Source organism: Capra hircus, chromosome 19 (assembly GCF_001704415.2).
Source record: "Capra hircus breed San Clemente chromosome 19, ASM170441v1, whole genome shotgun sequence".
NCBI lineage: Eukaryota > Metazoa > Chordata > Mammalia > Artiodactyla > Bovidae > Capra > Capra hircus.
The window spans coordinates 23322799-23343951 of NC_030826.1; the positions used below are offsets into that span (position 1 = coordinate 23322799).

The window sequence follows — 21153 nt, forward strand, 5'->3', positions numbered from 1 at the left end:
GGGGTTTGCAAACTATGTCTGACAAGCTGGATCCTCCCTTCAGTTTTTAGTGGTGGGAAAGAAGTTTGTAAAAATTTGTTTTGTAAACATTTTTATACAATTCCGCTTCTAAAATAATTTCCAATTTTAATTTTATAAATTAATAATTTAAGTCACATGAAATTGAAATTTCAGTGTCTATAAAAGTTTTATTGATACGGAGACACAGATACTCCACATATTGTTTATTGTTGCTTTCTTGCTGCAGAAACCATAAGGTCAGCAAAACTTAAAATATTTATCTATACTGTCTATCCATTTATAAAAAGTTTGCTGACCCCTGGTCTAGATACAAAGGAGAAGAGATAGGATGAGACAAAAGCACAAAATAATACAGTTAACAAAAGAATGTATCTTTATTAGAACATTCCAGGAAGACTAGGGCTAGATAGAGTTGTGTAATGAACAAGCCAGCAGTATTTTCTTCTTGAAGGATTAAAAAAAACAAACCTTTAATAACAGCCTAACTATAATGAAAAATGCTTAGTTACTTCAAAGTGTTGTATTGACCTTTTTTTCCTGTTAGTATAAGATGTCTCCTCAAGATATATCTGAAAGGGTTTGTAAATATTTATTTGAATTTGGGTGACAGTTGTTGCAGTTACCTTTGAAACCTGAGTGCCTTGGCCTCCTGATTTGATTTTTGCCCTTGGAACTCCTCTGAGTTCTGACACTGAAGATTTCTTGATTTCCCCTTCTTTTATAATTTTGCCTTTGGCCCTTTAGGACTGTTTACAGTCTGTAATGTTGACTGTATGGTTCTCTACTGAGGATGTGCATCAGAATCATTTGGAGAAAATTTTAAAATCTCTATGGCACCTCAGAATTGCTAGGATAAGGCCTAACATGATTATTTTCAGGAATTTTCTCAAGTGGTTCAAATGTAGACTCATGGTAAAAATCCATAGTTAACCCACTTCTCCTTCAACTACTTTTAGTAAATCTAATTGGAAAAAAATACAAATGTGGCATTCATTGTTTTGTGTCCCAGAGGTGTTTCTTAGCCTAAAGAATCATTGCCTAAATTTATGTAAACTCATGGTAGAGGTCATCAGCATCAGTTTGGTGAATTCATTTTTTATTTTGATGTCATTCAGTATAATAATAGAATGCAAGTTGGAATTTTTGTTAGAGAGCAGGTAGTATAATTCAGTATTTATTTTTATGAGAGACATATTTGGCATCATAGAATCCCAGTGAACCTAGGAATAATGGATTCAGTGAAGTAGAACACAATTTATAGGAGACTTAATATTTTTAGGAGGAATAGTTTATATTCCAGGACTGTTTTGTTTTGTCAGTGGTTCTGTCAGGCTGTATGTCTGTAAAACAACCTTTTAAATAGATCTTTTCCTCGTTTTCATTTAAGTATATTTTGACATCAGAGTGAATTTAAAAGGAAAAAAGTGACCTGCAATTTCTAAAAGCATATTAAAACAGCAAATAGTTGTCTTTTTTCACATTCTGTTTCACTGTTGATAGACACAAACAGTGGTATCACACAGAAAACTGATTTGAGATAAAAAGCAGTAGGAAGGGATATACATACAGTCAAATCTAACTGGGTCAGAATTCCACTTGGAACCCTCAGGTGTTCAAAATGGCTTCATGCCTTAAGTCAAAGAAGAGAAAGATTTTAGTCAACAAAGAAGTGATCTTTGATCATCGGTCAACAGGTGATCACTGTGGGGACAAAGATTATATCTTGCATGTATTTGGTGGGTGTGTTATAAGAATGAGAAGGCATCCTGATTAATGTCCGTGAAGGGAAAGTCAAGAATGATGAGGTAGACAGGCCAAGAAAAAAGAAACAAGGATAGGAAGGAGAAGAGCTGAAAAGTCCGCAGTAATGAGATGGTGCTTATAAGTTGCAGTGGCAGTGGATATCAAAGACTCCACTTGCAGTGGAGAGAGTGACAATGAAACAGAGGATAGGCGAGTTCTCAGTTACCTGTTTTGCACCTCAGTAGCCTTTTTTTGATGCTGAGCCTCCAATACTTTGGCCACCTGATGCGAACAGCCAACTCATTGGAAAAGACCCTGATGCTGTGAAAGATTGAGGGCAGAAGGAGAAGGGGGCAACAGAGGATGAGATGGTTGGATGGATGGCATCATCAACTCAATGGACCTAAGTTTGAGCAAATTCTGGGAGATCGTGAAAGACAGGGAAGCCTGGTATGCGACAGTCCATGGGGTTGCAAAGATTCGGACATGCTGAGTGACTGAACAACAAGCCTTTTGTTCAGGACGTTTCTCTTGTCTATTTTAAGTAGGACTCAGTTTTTTATATTTGATAATCCTTAAGGGCGTTGATTTCCCTGGTGAGGATCCAGGGAGTAGAATTTAAGCTGTATGAGGGGTGAAGAGTATTCATTCCAGTAGAGTTTAGTGATAGGCTAAGGCTATAATATTAATGTCTGCTACATTATTATAACAGAACCAAGGGCTTGGGGGCATATTATTAGGGTTCTCCAGCCAGACACCCAGTAGGATTTATGTATATATCGAAAAGAAAAAGTGACTACAGTCAATCTCTGGGAGAGGGAGAGAACGGAGGGAGAGATTTTAAGGAATTGGCTTATGTGGTTGTGAAGGTTGGCAAGTCCAAAATGTAACTGGCTGGTGACCCAGGGAAGAGTTGATGTTGCAACTCCCAAGTCCAGAGGCAGTCTGCTGGCCTTGCACAGCTTTCTTTTCAGGCCTTCAACAGACTGGATGAGGCCCAGCCACACTGTGGAGGGTAATCTGCTCTACTCAGAGTCTACTGTTTTAAATGTTGATTTCCCTGGTGGTCCACTGGCTAAGGGTCTGCGCTCCCAATGCAGGGGGCCCAGGTTTGATCTTTGGTCAGGGAACTGGATCCCATAGGCTGCAGCTAAGAGTTTTTAAAAGAGAGAAAGAAAAAAAATACTATTTCTACTTTCTTCATTATAATTTAAAGCAGTGGAGCATCTATTTGCAACACTTGCCTTTAATACTAAGAGTTACTAGACTTGATATTGGTATGAGTAATTCTCAGTAGAAAAGGCGGTATCTTAATCATTGGCCCAAAGCTAATGAAAAAATGCAAAATATTTTGAATATAAATTTTGGATGAGTTACTTACATCTTGCAAAATGAGATATAGAAGACAGCTGTAGCTAATAGCGAAGTGAGGAAATGGTATAGCTACTGGAAGAATTTTGCTTTTACAGAAGATGAACTGTGCCTTCACTTAGTCCGTCCCTCATTGATGACCCAACCTGGTCCTTTTTTGCTTTAGTTTTTGTTATTGCTTGCCAGCAGCAGGTCCCGGTGAATCGTGGGCCTCCAAGCTGAAAGAGAATGAGAACAGGTGGACACTAAAGCCTAGGTATTTGATGAAGAACTTTCAGTGATCTAGTGTTTTCAAATTGTGGCGGTGGGGAAAATCTAACTTCTTCATATTAATTAATCACGCAGCACAGGATACTGCAGGGACCATTAATGTTTTAATTACTTTTGACATCTTTGTTTTATTAGAAAACAACCTCAAAACTCTAGAAGCTTATCTCTGTAAGTGGAGAAGTGAGGAAATCACAAAAATTGATGAAAGGAAATGAAGTTGCTCTTGAGGGTACTTTGTAGTCTGATGCAGTCTTACAGAATTAAACTGTAAATTTAAAAATTTAAATTTGACTGGGGTGTTTTTCAGAATAGGCAATGCATTAATTTCATAGGTAAGTATACTTTTTTAATTATTTGACTGCATTGCAGTATAGCATTAATGATATAGTTTAAAACTGTTTTTACATATAATAATAGTCAAAGTCAAATATTGAGAACTTAGAGAAACCAGTAACCTCATGTTTCGTGCCATGATACCAAGCATTACTTGGTGAAGTGAGGAAGAATTCGCTGGCACACCCAATATGTCCACCACTATTTAAATGGATGAGTGATGGTCCTCCTTTTTACTTCTGTTCAGTGAGGACGGTGCAAGTCAGAATATATATGTGTATGTTCTGTTGGGTTTATTATACAGAAATCAGGATGATTTTGATGGTGCACACAATTTGGGGATGGTGAGGGGAGGAGAAGACAGAACAAGTGAAAAAAAATTTTTATCCAAGGAGCCAGGACCTTGTTTGGGGAGATGACCAGTTTTCGTTTCTCATGAAGCACATAGTTTATTGGCAAACAGGAGATTTTTATTTAACTCTAGAAAGCTAGTATGGAAAGGTACTCAGTAACCCTTGACAATAGCTTCTGCCTTTCCTCGTTGCTCTATCTGGATTGTATTATTTGTATTAGGGCTAGGAGCTGTAACCTGCTGTTCAAGGAAGGTAGATAATCTGCATTGTTGAGTGACAGTTTCATGAGACCAGGAGCCATTGGCAATCCGTTAGTGTAAAAGTCTTAGGTGAGTTTCTTAACGTCTTCTACATCTAATGTTAATGATAAGTAAACCTGCCAGTTGGCGTTCTTCATGTCAGTACACCTCTACTGCTAACATGTAATTGCCTCTTTATGTTTCCCTCATGTACATCCTTTATATTCTGTATTGTTTTCCCCTCTTTCATAAACTCCTAGTTAGCAAGAAACAGTGTACAAAATAGATTATTGATATTTTATAAAAGTTTTGATAAGTGTGAAACCTATGTTATTAACACACTGAAACAAAATGAGAGGAACTTAAATTAGTAATTCACTGACTAAGATTATTTTTTAATACTCTGTTTATTTCCTGTTTTCTATTTTTACTTTTCCTCTTTCTCTTTCTGTGGTGAGGTACTTACCTAAGCCGTAATAAACGATGTTGTCTAGGAGAGTTGCTTTGGTGTGGCAGGAAACTGTATGTTGTGTTAGAATGTAGAATGCTTAAGAATTCTGCGTTCCAAAAAACATACTGAAGAAGCCTCTGTTTCTAGCGCTCAGGCAACACAGATCTGATCTCTGAGAATGTCTGGATATTGACATGCATGCTAATGGATAAACCAAACTCTTCTTTGAAATATGTTTGTGATACATGCAAGTAGCTTAGAGGGGATTGTTGGAGTACTGCCAAAATATATTTCAAAAATGAGAAGTCTTTTCGCTCATTATGTTGACTTTGGAAGGATTTGTGAACCCCCCTTAAAATGCATGTATGTATTAATATTTTATCTTCATATGTGCTTTTTTGAGGGAAGAGGTCTTGCCTCTTCATCACCTTGTCAAACGAATTTAGTGACTCCCCAAAAGATTTAGGACTCCTCCCCAGGTGGTATGAAAATACTGCCTAGTTAATTTGTACTGTTGGTTATAAATATAGATTGATAATAAATTGTTGTAATGAAAACATTATTAACCGATAGTAGTAAATAATAACATATAATTAGCAAATCGAGACGTTTCAAATTTAATCATCCTACTCTCTGGCATACCACCTTTCAAGTGGTCTCCTGGGAAATAGAAAACTCTGCTTTCTTGATCCCTCTACTATCTGTTTGCCTTTTCAGTTTTCACTTTCTGCACAATGGCACTGAGGCTCTTTGATCCATTGTTTCCAATCTCCTCATTATGCATTCATCACACATACCCTGTAAACCTTCAACCCAATCCTAGATCTCTAAATGTGTGACTTTTCTGTTTCTGTAGCCAGACAACTGCCAAAGAAAAGTCACATGTTTGTAAGATTGTCACCACCAAAAGTTCATGGTCTCCAGTCTTAAAAATCTCCGTCCGGTACTTCCCGTTGTATTTTTTTTGTCCTCTTTCTTCATAGCAGCTATTTCAAGGCTCTTAATCCCTTCTTCCTTACTCCCCCTACCCACCAAGTGACCTCATTTCCTATTTTCCTGAAATAAAAAGATTTCACGTTTTTCTCCTTCATAATAACAGTAGAAGAGGTAAGTCATTTTTGTATCTAGATCTCTCATTCCGTTTTCTTCCTCCTCCTCTCATTGAGTATTTCTCTATTCTGATTTTTGTTTAAATATGGAAAACTTTAGACCCATAAACAAAAGTAGAGAAAATTAACCATTCATGTACTCATTACCCAGCTTCAACAGTTATCAACTCAAAGCTAATATTTTTTCATATATATCCCTCCATCCACTCTTCCAAATTTTTTTAAAGCAAATCCTAGACATCATTCTACTGATAAAATTTTCATTGTATATTTTTAAATGACTTAAAAATAATCACAATACTGTTACCCCTTGAAACACTCACAGTTATTCTTTAATATCATTAGACATTCAGTCAGTGTTCACATATCCCCAAATGTTTAATTGGTTTGTTTCACAAAAATTATTTATACTTAAAAAAAAATTAGATCTAAGTAAGGTCAGTGTATTCCAGTGGTTATATCAATTATCTCCTTTAATCTATAGGTTTCCCTTTCCAGCTCTCTCTCTCTGTCTCTCAGTTTCCTTGGAATTTATTTGAAGAAATTGGGTCATTTATTTTATAGGGTTTTTCAAAATCTGGATTTTACTGGTTATATCTCTGTGGTGTTTTTCACATATTCTTTGGCCCTTTATGCTTCTTGGTAATTGATAGTTGGAGCCAGAAACTTGAACAGATTCAGATTTGATTTTGTGACAATACCTTATAGGTGTGTGATGTTATTCTGTCAGGGGATACATCATGTCTGGTTGTTTGTTTGTCTTTGGTTAATTAGGTGGTGAAAATGGTGATACTAAAATAATTCATTCCTTTATTTCTCCTGTGTCTTTTTTTCCTTCCTCCATTAACATTTAAGCATCTTGCTAGGTTGAGAAAAACAACAATCCATAAAAACTGCTTTTCAATACTTCCATCTGTTTCTAAGATATTTATGGTAACCATCTTCATCTTTGTGCACTCATCAGCCCATTTGATTATGGGTGTTGCAATGCTGAACCATGCTCTTATACCGTTTTACTAAAATTATTCTCATCAGGGTTATCAGTGAACTCTATAATGAATGAAACAGACCCATTTCATACCTTATTTTGCTTGACAGTTGGATAACTTTGGGTACTGTTGATTGTCTCTCCTTAAAATATTCCCATATTGACTTGACATATTCCCTCTCCTTTTTACTTCTATTTCTTTAATTGCTTCCTCAGCCTCTGTTGTAGACTCTTTAAGTGTTAGTGTTGCTCTGCCTGGCTCTAGTCTAATTATACCATCTCTGAGCAGGTAAGTAACAAACTTTTTTTTCCCCCTTAGGTTGGTTCTTTTTAGAGCTGACATATCTAAAGATGGAATGAGTCACACTTCTTCATCCCTTCATGTGTAGTTCTACTTAGTTCAGCTTGTTTCTAATCTAGAAGGTTTTTGAGTTGACCCCTTGGCTGACCCCTTCTGCTCTCGCCCTTCAGGTTCTCTTTACAGCTCCTGTTCTAGTGTAGGTCTCCATTTTCATCGCTGCAAATATCTTACCTGGTTTCTTCCTTTCCCGTCTTTATGGTCCTTTCTTCACTATAGAAATGAGAGTGATTTTTCTTTTAAAAAAAGGAAGGGGCTCCGCATTATTCCTAGGATAAATTGTAAAGACCAGAGCTTGTTTTCTGGCCTAGCCTGTCCTTATTATCGCTTCAGCTTTATGTTGAATCATCATCATCTGCTCTTTGGAAATCCTTGTCACACATTTCACACAGTTTTAACTGCTTGGCTGACTCTTCCAGAAGACTGTAACTTCTTCAGTGTAAAGACCAAGAAGTCTTTGCCCTCATTAAACATGATGTCTGGTTCATTGTGTTTAGTGTATGTTGCATGGATAAATTTGTGCAGTACACTATTATATTCAATGATTTCTTTATATCTTAGTTTTATCCTGATTAGGTCATGCTAATGTTCTATGCCTATAGTAATTCTTGTGCGTTAATTTACTTTTTTTGTCTAGAGGTAGTCTCTCCATAGTTAAACTGAACCTTGTAATGTACATAATATTGTGGAGTTTTTTCATTTTTGTTGCTTCTTTTTCACTCTGATTTATATGATTAATGCTCTGTCAGTGGGTTACTATTGTCCCAGTAATAGAAATCTGTAGACAGTTCACATAGTCACCAACATAAGATAATCCTATTGAACCTTCTTGTTAGAGTATATGAGTTCCTGGGTGGTTTGGCTTGGTGTGACAATTAAGACTTAGAAAAGTGAGGCTAAAATTTTAAGTGTTCAAACCTGTGTTGTTCAAGTGTCAACTGTATTTTCCAATTACAGTGCAAATTCTGTCTAGCTTTTTTTTTTCAGGATATCACATACTTTTGTTTTCATATGCTTGTTCTAATGTCTTATCATAGTAAAATTGATTAGTTGGTGTGATAATGAGATTCTTCCATGTTTATTTTTTTCAGACTTAACGTATTTTTAATTGAAGGAAAATTGTTTTCTCTAGCTATATTTATACAGTGTGATAAGACAAACTGTACTTAAACTTTTACAAAGTAGAGGAGATTTGAAAAATAATTCCTTAAGAAATTATTCTCGATTTTTCTTTTACCTACATTTATTCTCATTGAACCGATCATGTGTTGTAGTTACAAAGGGCTCTGAAATATTAATATTAACAAGATTAGAGAATTGGGTTGAGTACAAAGAAGTATGTACTCCATTCAGTTTAAATACATACTTCTTAAGCATTGAACAATGCTAAATTATTTCTTGATTAAATGTATTGGTTAAGAGGGCATTAGATTAGCTAAATAGTTTGTTTACATTATAAATAATATCAGCTGTTGTAAGATTACTAGTTGCTAACATTCAATCTTGAATTTATTTATGGTTAGAACCTTTGACTTGTCGACAGTTTGTGAAATACTTATATTGTTACTTTTTTCAGGTAATACTTTTTGTAAATTAGAAAATTTGTTTTTGTCATTAAGGAAAAACTTTTCTTCTCTAGAAGTTATATGTTAATATTTGAAATTCAATAAAATTGAATAGTGTTGTTTTGGTTCAGTTAACTGTTAAAAATCATTTAAAATACATAAAATGACTGTTTTGGCATTGATTTTCACAGTAGGTTAAAAAGCATCATCTGGTATTCATATTACCATCATAGTAAACCTCACCTTTGAGAGTGTATACAGCAAGTAATAATTTAAATTCTAAGTGAAAGAAATAATCTTTCTCTCTCTCTCCTTAGGTGGAATGAACCTTACTTGTTGAATATCTCCTGGTTACACGTTGGATTCACTTGTGAAAGAATCATTTTCCCCTGCGTGGAAGCCACTTAGTGGCTTATTTAATTACAAATCCAGGGATTGCAAAGCTTTTTGATTTGCCAGAAGAGGGACATACCACTATATTGAATAAGCTTGATATTACAGCCAAAATGGTGCTGTCCCAGAGACAACGAGATGAACTGTAAGTTTCTCTGTTTTGTGTTGTTGTTTTTTAATCCTCTCATAAAAGACAAAGTAGATTAAAATACAGCTTTGAGAGATGTATTCTAAATTAAAACTGTTATGAGGGTTCAAATATTGGTTTGGGCTATTTGGTCTGACTATTAGAACTGGGTCTTATTTTGACTTAGTGTTACTTACCCTTTTGACATCATGTGTACTTTTGAAGCAGAAAAAACAAGTAAGTTATTTGGGATAAGTTTTATTCTAAGCTTGTCTTAACTATCTTATGTTCAATAGGAAGGTAGGTGCTTCAAAGCACTTCACATTTTTTTTTGTCTGGAATCCATGTATTAGAAAAATGAAGTCTTTTATGTTGTTGTCACTGCTAATGCCTTTCCTTTTTGTCTTACTATGTTTTTCATCTTTGATCATCCAGTGGCTATTGTATATGAACTTTATGAAGTGGCTAATATAGTTAATGCAAGAGCATTAATGAAAACAGCATGAAATTATGTGACTAGTACTATTTTATAGTGTCTTAAAGCATCCCATATTTTATAGCATTCTGTTTTTATAGATGAGGAGTATTGGGGGGACATTTTAACTTAATATTCTAGGTTTCTTAAGGATTTTCCTGTAGGTTTCAAAAAAACTTCATTTGGAAATAATTTCAGATTTCTAGAAAAATTGTAGCGTTAGTACAGAGAATACTTATTATATGTTTTATCCAAATTCACCTGTTACTTTTTTTACCATTTGCTCTATCATTTGCACCCTAGCCATGTGTAGTTTTTTAAAAACCATTTGAGAGTAAATTGCATGCATGAAGGACCTTTGCCCCCAGATACTTCATTGTGCAGTTCCTAAGAATAACTATACTCTTCTATAAAACAGCAACTTCAGTAAAATTTAACACTGTCACTTTTTATTAAATGTACTTCAGTTTTACTGCTTGGGCCAGTAATATCCTTTGTAGCGTTTTTTCCCCCTCTATGATATACCATGAAGTCCAGGATTGGGTTTATTTAGTTGTCATGTCTCTTTAATCTCATTTAATCTGGAACATTTCCTCAACCTTTCTTTGTCTTTCATGGCATTAATATTTTTGAATAGTATTTAAAATTTTTTCTTGTTGAATGAGAGATTCTTTAAATTTTGTAGTGCTTTACAATTTTCAGATGTTTCACGCATACAATTTCATATACTTCCATGATAACCCCTTTTGCCTCTCCCCACTGATGACCAGCCACTGGCTTATTCTCTGTGTGAGTCTGCTTCCGTTTTTTTTGTTTCTTTCATTCACTAGTTTGCTGTATTTTTTCAGATTCCACATATAAGTGATATCATAACAGTATTTGTCTGACTGCGTAGTGCCCTCCAAGTCTGTCCATGTTGCTGCAAATGGCAAGGTTTTCCTTTTTGGGGCTGAGTATTATTCCATTGTATATATACCACATCATCTTTACCCATTCATCTGTTGGTGGACAGGTTGCTTCCATACCTTGGAAATTGTCCGTAATGTTACTGTGAGTGTTGGAGTGCACATATCTTTTTGAGTTAGTGTTTTTGGAGTGGAATTGCTGGGTCATGTGATAGTTCTATTTTCAGTTTTTTGAGAAACCTCCATACTATTTTCCTCATTGGCTGTGCCCGTTTACATTCCCATCAGCAGTGTTTGAGGGCTCCCTTTTCTCCATAACCTTGCCAGCATTTGTTATTTGTGAGTCTTTCAATTGTTTCTTTGTTTTGGCTGCATCCTGTGGCATGTGGCATCTTAGTTCCCTGACCGGGCGTCAACCCATGCCCCGTGTGTCGGGAGCATGGAGTCTTAACCATGGGACCAACAGGGAAGTCTTTTTTTTTTTCAAAATAGAGTGTTTCTCATTTTGTTTTCTTCCTCATAATTAGAGCCAGTCTATGCATTCTTGGACAGAATGCTACATAAATAATATTGAATTCTTGTCAGAATATCATATCTAGGCACATCCCTCAATGATGATGTTAATTTTGACCCCTCAGTCTCAGTGCCTATTGTCTCCATTATAGAGTTACCGTTATTTCCTCTTCGGCAAATAAATGGGGAGACACTTTAAGATGATGCAGACATTCTTCTTCCTATCGATATTTCTCCCCTAGATTTAACATCCATTGATTATTCTTGCCTGAATGATTCTTTACTACAGTGGCTGTAAAGTGATGATTTTCTAACACTACTACTCATTCTGTATTTATTAGTCAGCACTCAGCATTTTACTGTAATCAGTGCATCTTCTTTTTATTTCTTTTATGTCTGTGTCTTTTCATTATTGGTATTAATTCATGGGTTCTTAAATTTCCAGTTGTTTATCATTCATTACTATTGTACTGTTTGGGTGCTTGAATTGTCACAGATTTCACATAGGAGCCTCTTCAGTTTGCTCTTTTATGTGCCCCTATCATTTTTTGTAAGCAATTCCTTACTTTCTAGGATAATAGGATGTTCCAAGCTTATTGTTTACTTTAACAATTTGTTTACCTCAACAATTTGTGTACCTTAACAAGGATTTGCCTTAACCATAGAGTCAGCCATTGCTCCAAGAAGCCCTGGTTCTTCTTAGTGAAAGTGAAAGTCGTTCAGTTGCGTCCGACTCTTTGCGACCCCATGGACTATACAGTCCATGGAATTCTGCAGGCCAGAATACTGGAGTGGTTAGCCTTTCCCTTCTCCAGGGGATCTTCCCAATCCAGGGATCGAACTCAGGTCTCCCGCACTGCAGGCAGATTTTTTACCAGCTGAGTGGTATTTGAGATCAAGATATGGGCATTAAGTGTACTCATTACTAGGGATGTCTTTGCTTTAGGGCCCTTTAAGTAGACAGAACTAGGAAATACATATATGTGTTAACACATATACAGACTCCCTAGCTCATATTTGTGCTAAGGTTTCTCAGTCTTTGCACAGTTGACATTTGGGGCTGGGTAATTCTTTGCTCTGGGGGTTGTCCTGTACATGCTTGGTTGTTTAGCAACATCCCTAGCTTTTGCCCACTATATGCCATAACCAAAAATATTTCCAGACGTTGCTGCTGTCCTCTGGGAGGACTGTAATACTTCTAAAATAGTTTCAGAATTATTACTATGCTCCTACCAGTGAAAACTCTCCTGGAAAGGGTCCAGAGTTTGAATGCAGTTCTTCCCCCATCCGTTCTACTGAAGACAGAGTGTGTAATGAAATACTGAGTGTGTAAGTTACATAGATTCATTTTGTGTTTTCTCTCCCTCTTCATGTAGTTACATCATTCATTTGAAATACAGTTGGGTACATCTGTTCTGTTAATAGCTTTTCCAGTTTCTTGTGTTTTACATTGCACCTGCTCCTCATCTTTATTATGTATGTTTCCTGTTTCTTGCTTCTTTCACAGTTAAAAGGCAGCATACTGTATGTTCTCTTTTGCATTTTACTTTTTTTCACTTAACAGTGTCTCCTGGAACTCACTCATGTCAGTTCATAGAAATCCTTTTCTTTCCCCACCCCTCCAATAGCTGGATAGTACTCCGCTGTTTATACACCAATGTTTCAACCATTCTTCCTTCCATGGTTGAACATATAGGTAGTTTCCACTATTTTGTAATTGCAAAGAATATTGTAATGATTGACCTTGCATATGTACTTTTATCTTATAGAAGGCATATCTGGTTTTTAATCATTCTTGTTTCTGTCTTTTCTTTAGATAGATTTTTGCTTCTAAATAACTTGTGAGAGCTGACTGCAAGTCTTGCTTATCACCCTCATAATCAGGATGAATATTTAAATTATGGCCAAGAATAGAGCTTTTAATTTGTCTAAAAATCAGTTGAGAAGAGAAGAACCTAATTTCAGGTGGCTAAATTTTTACAGAATTTGAGATAACGGACTTAAAAATGTTCATCAAGCAAAGCAGATCTGTCCCACAGATCTAAATATACATTTAGGATATGGATTTAGTGTCCTCCAGTTTTTAGGAAGGAAATAAAATGAAGAGTTTTGCTTTTTTTCCTGTTTTTGAAAATGATCTGAACACATATTTACTATGATAGCAAGAAATAAGTGTTTATGTGCCTCTTACAAGTAAGATAAATTTTGGCACCTCAGTTGGCCTTTGTAACATTTTAGCATTTCTAAAGGTTGGCAAGCAGTTTAAACCATAAAATTCTTTTAGGCTTTTTTGGAATAGAAATGAAATTAATTTTTTTACAAACTTGAAACATAATTTACGATTCAACCTAGCAAATGTGTATTGCCTACCTTGTGTGTTCTTACTACTCTGGGGCATATAAACATGAGTAATAATATGAAAACCATTTATGTGGATATGACAAGCATCTTTTAGATAAATCAAGGGTGGGAGAAATTAAAATGATCCAATTTTACAACTAGTAACAGAGGTAGTTTTCTGACTTTAAATTCACTATTCATTAAACAAAATTCTGTTACCAAAAGAAATGTATGTCAAAATGTAAACCTAACCCCCCATTTTCTCAGTCCCGGTTTCGAGAAGTGGCCACCATTACCCCTATATAATTTTTTGAAGACATTTTTCATATGTTTACAAACATTGCATGAACATCTTTTTCCTCCTTAAGATTTATAAAATAGAATTATACTTTACAAACTGCTCTTAATATTTTTTGTCACCCTTTCTGTGAGTTTGGAAATGTTTATTATCTGTTGCTAGTTCATCTAATAGCAACTTTTGTACATCTTATACCTCTATTTCTTTATCAAATTTTATGCATTGATTCTCCTCCATGGAAGATGAAGGGAGTCTGTTATTTTTACATTGTCCTGGTTGATGATATTTGTACTGTTTGATCTGATGTTCACTCCCTAATTCTTTCGTGCAACAATTTTCCTATTGTATCTTTTTAACACTTATATTGAAGTATAGTTGATACATAAATAACTATACACATTTAATATGTACAATTTGATGAGTTTGGTCCATTCTTATATTCTTATTTTGATTACTCTTGTTGAGTTGAGTTCAGTTCAGTTCAGTTGCTCAGTTGTGTCTGACTCTTTGCAACCCCGTGAACTGCAGTACGCCAGGCCTCCCTGTTCATCACCAACTCCTGGAGTCCACCCAAACCCATGTCCATCGAGTCGGTGATGCCATCCAACCATCTCATCCTCTGTCGTCCCCTTCTCCTCCTGCCCTCAATCTTTCCCAGCATCAGAGTCTTTTCAAATGAGTCAGCTCTTCACATCAGGTGGCCAAAGTATTGGAGTTTAGGTTCAACATCAGTCCTTCCAATGAATACCCAGGACTGATCTCCTTTAGAATGGACTGGTTGGATCTCCTCGCAGTCCAAGGGACTCTCAAGAGTCTTCTCCAACACCACAGTTCGAAAGCCTCAATTCTTCTGCACTCAGCTTTCTTTATAGTCCGACTCTCACATCCATACATGACCTTGACTAGACAGACCTTTGTTGACAAAGTAATGTCTCTGTTTTTCAATATGCTATCTAGGTTGGTCATAACTTTCCTTCCAAGGAGTAAGCGTCTTTTAATTTCATGGCTGCAGTCACCATCTGCAGTGATTTTGGAGCCCAGAAAAATAAAGTCAGCCACCGTTTCCACTGTTTCCCCATCTATTTCCCATGAAGTGATGGGACCAGATGCCATGATCTTAGTTTTCTGAATGTTGAGCTTTAAGCCAACTTTTTCACTTTCCTCTTTTACTTCCATCAAGAGTTGTTGGGTAGATTTTGTCATTATGTACCTTTTCAAGATGGACCTATAGGTGGACCTCTATGGGTCTTTGCATGCCAGAGAATACATTTTTTTGCTCCCAAAATGAATAAGTAAAAAGTGAAGAATTTTTAGATTATACATTTTTCTCACTCAATTATAAGTATTAGGGGGAAAATTGCCATGTTTTAGATTGCAAAAAAAAATCTCAAATTCCAAAAAAGCAGAAATCACATAGGCCTCATTTGCTGATCATAACACTATAATAATGCAATCTATCCATCTGAGCATTTAAAATATATACTTCTAAGTAACTGGAATAAAGAAAGCAAAATGAACCTTAGGAAGTGAAGAAATCAATAATATGGTACTCACATCAAAAACCCCTAGGATATATAGCCCTCATAGCATACAGAAAATTAGATAGTCTTTAATGAATCTTTAAAAAAAAGAGAAATGAACTTTCAAGAAAAAGGAATTCATAAATAAAAGCAGAAATTAATGAAATAGAAGATGTAGCTTGGTAATTTGACAGGTAAAATGAAAAACTAGCTTTAAAAAGAGACTAAAATGAAAGCGAAAAGACACAAATGAACAATAATGAAAAAGGCAACATAAAATGAAGTCAGGTGATTTTCAAAATTATGAGAATGTTCTCTTAAGTTTGAAAATCTAAATGACCTGAGTGATTCTCTAAGAAAATATATGTGATCAGATTTAAGAGAAGTTAGAAAACTTGAATAGAACCTTGACTATAGAGGAAATGGTAAAAATAGGTACAGACCAAGTTCAGGTGATTTTCTAGCCTAGACTTCCTGTCAAGTCTTTAAGGACCAGTAACTTCCCAGATTATGAGGTCTCTTCCAAAACATAGGAAAAGGTGGAAAACTTAGGAATTCATTTTAGTAGGGTGGAGTAACCCTGACAGCAACAGCAGGCAAGAGGAAAATAATAAAGAACACTACATGCTAATTCTTAAATGAACTCAGATATAAAGAAATATAACAACTGAAGCCGGTAGTATATGAAAAAAATTGATTATGGCCAAATATGATTTATTGCCAGAATGTAAAGGTTTTTCAGTGTTTAGAAACCTGTTAGTACAATTACTGTATTAATAAACAGGAGGAAAAAATGTGGTCAGTCCAGAGAATATAGAAATTGTATTCTTAATACCCAATCCTTATTGTTAGAAATTCCTTAGAAAATAAGAAATTGAATATTTACTTAATTTGATTAAGGCTTGTTGCCAGAAATCTACAGCGGACATTAGAAATACCAAGTGCATTTCCATTAAAGTTTAGAACAAGTTCAGAGTTCTATGCTCCTGCTACCATTTATGTTTGTATTTGAGATTCTAGCCAGTTCAGGGAGGCAACAAAAACTGTTAGAACTATAGGAAAGGAAGGAGACCAAGTGTGTTTGTAGGTGATAGCGTCTGCATAGGAAATCCAACAGAGTCACCAGTAGCTTAAAAATATAATACATTTATGTGTGTCTCTACACATAAAGATGTCTGTAAGATCTCTTGATAAGTCAAATAATCTGGTTGCTAAATAAGATGGTATAATACGTTTCTGTTAAATACCCCCACACACACAGCTGTGCATTTCTTTTGTGCCTGTCTCTGTGTAGATGCACAGATAAAGGCCTGAAGTGTTAAGCATGGTTACTTCTGAAGAGAAGAATGAAATTGGATAAATGTAGAATGAAGATATGTGCCAGTATTGTTTCATTATTTTAGAAGACAAATATATTTCTTTTTTGTGTAAATAAAAAGTAAAAGTTTAATGTGTTTTCTTCTAAACAAAGTAACTATAGATGATGATTATTCTCTGACATTATAGGTTGCAGTGGAGAAGTGTTCAGTTCAGTTCAGTTCAGTCACTCAGTTGTGTCCGACTCTCTGCGGCCCCGTGAATTGCAGTACACCAGGCCTCCCTGTCCATCACCAGCTCCCGGAGTTCACTCATGTCCATCGAGTCAGTGGTGCCATCCGGCCATCTCATCCTCTGTCGTCCCCTTCTCCTCCTGCCCCCAATCCCTCCCAGCATCAGAGTCTTTTTAGGTCAGCCTATTTCCTTTTGCTTTTCTGCCTAGGTACCCATAGTATCTGTATACTTGTTCATGTTTCCCAAGCTAGGTTTTGTTTTGTTTTGTGTTTTTTTGGCTGTATGGCATGAAGGATCCTAGTTCCCCTGATCATGGATTGAATTCCTATCCCCTTGCAGTGGAAGCATGGGAGTTCTAACCGCTGGACTGCTAGGGAAGTCCCTGGATGTTCTTTATTTTTTTCTCTTAGTATATTTGGTTATATTGTATTGTGTCTTTTGGATTCCTTTTATTTTCAGTTTTATGTTACCTTAGATTTTTTGGGGGGAAGTATAGAGTGTTCATCTGTAATTTTCTGCTGCTTCCAGGGGTTATTCTTTCTCTCTATAGCATGCTTTCCTCTAGTTTACTTGCTTTGCTGCTTTTCCTCTTCTCTTAAGAAAGTTTGCATGGGTCCTATGTGGCATTTTTGAGTATAGTTCTGTTTTGTGGAAAGAGTGATGTAGCTTGAATAGCTTGAAATTGAATGTGCTGTCTTAGTACACCTTTCTACCTAATTAATATAGTCCTTTGCTCTTGGGGCATTTTACCTCTTAGTTTTCCAGGTCCTTCTTAGGTGAGCTAAATCTTCTTCAAGTCATCTCAGGCCTTTTTTGGATAATTGTTTGTCTTTGTTGGCTAATTCTGGCTGGCACATGTAAAGCTAATTCCCTTAACCCTTCTCTTAAATCCCCCTTTACCTGTAGAGAGTGCCCTAAAACTCCCCCGTGATTGCTTGTCTGTTGCTTTCTCCAAAGCTCCTAGAAACCACTGATCTTTTTCCTCTAGTTTTGCCATTTCTGGAAAGTTGATATCACATGGTATGAGGCTTTTCAGAATGACTTTTTTTGGTATGCATTTTGAGGTTCCTTCATGTCTTTTTGTTACTATATTTTTAAGCTGTGTTTTGCTTTGGAAAACATTTCCCTGGTTGCTCAGACAGTAAAGCGTCTGCCTACAATGCAGGAGACCAGGGTTCAATCCGTGGGTTGGGAAGATCTCTTGGAGAAGGAAATGGCAACCCACTCCAGTATTCTTGCCTGGAAAATCCCATGGATGGAGGAACCTGGTAGGCTATAGTCCATATGGTCGCAAAGAGTCAGGACTGAGCGACTTCACTTTCACTCTCACTTTTGCTTTAGAAAACTAAACCTCTTCAGTTATTTGAGGGATTCAAGTTTTTCCTGTGCATGTATTTTAACATTGTATATATTTAGTGTCTATTAGAAAGTGACTCTGTCCTGGCCTTTAAAAACAGAAAGTAAACATCTGTACTTTGCTACAAACTAAAATTGTATCTGTACATAGGAGTACATTGCTACCTGTGTGAATTAGAATCTCTTAATACTTGGCAACAAAGGCGAAATATATGAATTGAGTGCTGGGACTGAAATGAGACTGTAACTGTAGTTCATACCCTTTCAATTTCAAATTTTTTATGTTAAACTATATTTTCATTGGCTATAAATATAAGTATATATTTAGACATACACTTCTTAATATGTTGCTTTCATCTAGCTTGTTTTGAGGTTCTGCTGCCTTTATATTTCCTTGGGGTGATAGAGTATGAGCCCTTCTGAGTCTTCAAAGGAAGATTAAAGTTATTCTCAGTTTGTGTTATATTTAATCTTTTTATTCTTTGAAAGCTTTTAATTGAAATATTTCATTCAGTAGAATGCATCATATTCTGATCATTCCAAAATAACAAATAATGACTTATAGTCCATGGGGTCACAAAGAGTCAGATGTGACCTAGAGACTAAGCACACATACTGTAGGAGGTACTGGTATTTTCTGTTGTTATTGTTAGACTTGTCGAAACAGCAGTAGTAAATAAAACATATTTCATTTGTGAAATTGAACCAAGATTATAAAATTGCTTAATGTTTCAAGATATACATTTCAGCATTTATTGAGTGAGATGTAGGCATTTCTAAAGGTAATAAAGATGTGGTCATCAATGTCAAAATTGTTGATTTTCTGTTGAACTCATACAGAGCTGCAGAACTTCTATTGTGTCATGACATTTTATTTCCCTGAACTATTTGATTGTATTTTAGAAGATTGTATTAAAAGAGAAGTCATACTGAAAAGAGAGGAGGGCAGTGCCCCAAATACAATTAAGGAAGTTGAGAAAGTTGTATGCTGAGTGGCTCCTGGTTTATTGTTCTTTGTTTTTTTTTTTTTTTTTTTTTTTTGGTGAAGTTGACGGTCAGCTGAAAGGTGAGATACAGTTAGATATTTGAGAGTACAGAAAGGAGACTAGGGACAAGTGAATGATTCATCAGGCAGCATTGGAATGACAACCATGTATTATGACTTGACCCATACAAGTTTTTTTAGCCAGGTAATTCTAGGGATGTCTGTTGTAAATATCTGATTTTAAGTGATCTTTACTTTTATGCTTTAGGGCTTATTTATGATGCTCTTTGTTTATTTAGTTGGTATCCCATCTAATCTTCCTATATGCTTCTGATAAGTAAGCCTTTTTTAAAATTCTACTTAAACTGCTTTTTCTTGCCTTGCATGTCCTTCATAATGTTTCTGTCCTATCTTTCAGCCATTTCTGTCATACCTTAATCTCATTTCCAGTATTTATATCTATTATTTATGTGGATCACTTTTGGAACAATTTTAAGTAATGGTAATAGGCATTCTTTTCTTGTTCTTGGCATTAATGCAGATATTTGTAGTATTTTACCATTAACAGTATTATTTATTGGTTGAAAGTTTGAGGAATTTCTTTTTAAAATATTAATAAGATATCTTTTTTAATATTAATGAAGACCTTTCTATTGTAAAGGAATGTTCTAAAATCAAGAATGTTGAAGCATTTGATCATACAGATATTGAGATCTTCATCATATTCTCATTCCCAGTTCCCCTCAGTATACCAGGTACCTGTTCTTTTACTTAATGATGAAGATACGAGTCCACTTACCATGATTTACCTAAATTTTATTTTCCTTTACTTCACCACTGCCAGAATTAGGTCTCATTGTAACCTCTTGCTGTGCTTTACTTGTCCCAGGACTGGTAGTAGTTGAATCCTGGCCTACCCTTTTGAAATATATTCAAGTGTGATGATGAAGGTTAATTATTACAATCCTTTGTCAGGGCACAGGAGGTTGGAGAGGTGTAAGACCTATGGCCAAGAACTTACCTTATCAGTACTGCCCTTTCCCCAAAGTCTCAGTGGGTGACTGTAGCATACTTAAGAAACCATGTTACCTACCTGTCTGAGAGTTGGCTAATGTATGGCAGCAGTTTGTGGAATGACCCGCAGTAGTGTCTCTGCACTTGCAGTGAACTTTCTTCACATCTTCAGCAGGACTGTGTAATTCATCTTGGCGTTTGTCTAAAATGGCATTGCCTGGGTCATTGTGCGGGCTGTCTTCTGTAGCACGGCACCAAAGATGATGATGTGCTGCTCCTGGTGGTGTGAACCTGCATGCTCGATCCTGCTGCTCTGGTCTTCTCATTATCCTGGTGGTGTGCCCTCCTAACCCGGTAGGGATCCCACATTCATAGGGCCGCTGCAGCCTATCAGAGCAGTGCACATTAACCCCACTGGTTTCCTCATTCCTGAATAGGTGAGATCAGTGTGTTTTTGTAATGGACCTGGTGAGAAGACATCTATTTGTCAGTTTCTAACTTAACCTAGTTTTTCCTCATATAAACAATAAAGTTTGAGTGTTTATAGAATTCCTAGAACATGTTTATTCAGCCTTAGAGTACTAGAGTACAGAGTTTGAAGAAAGACTATTATTGTCATTTTGGTTTCACAGACCTGAATTTTGATTCTCAACTTCATCATTTATTAGCCACCCCCCCAAAAAAAAATATCAGTTAAGTTCTATGAGCCTCGGTGTCTTTACCTTTGAAAAACAGCTTCTACCTCAGTCCCCTGTAGTGCATGCTCTGTAATTCTTTCTGCTTCAGTTTTGTTGGTAAGAAATGCTGGGGACCCTGAAGTATTCTGCTTTTATTGTTCCTGTTATCTAATCTTTTTAGAGTCATTTTTGTTTAAC

The 21153-nt window shown here is 35.9% G+C and overlaps 1 protein-coding gene across 2 annotated transcripts in view; it reads left to right on the plus strand.

Annotated features, from left to right (window-relative positions):
- Positions 1–21153, plus strand: part of PAFAH1B1 (platelet activating factor acetylhydrolase 1b regulatory subunit 1) — a 65684-nt gene that overhangs the window by 20469 nt on the left and 24062 nt on the right. For both annotated transcript variants that reach the window (XM_018064414.1, XM_018064413.1), the window contains one exon: positions 9119–9339. In XM_018064414.1, coding sequence (XP_017919903.1) covers positions 9308–9339 — 32 coding nt within the window. In that variant the 5' untranslated portion in view covers positions 9119–9307. The remainder of the gene's footprint in view (positions 1–9118; positions 9340–21153) is intronic.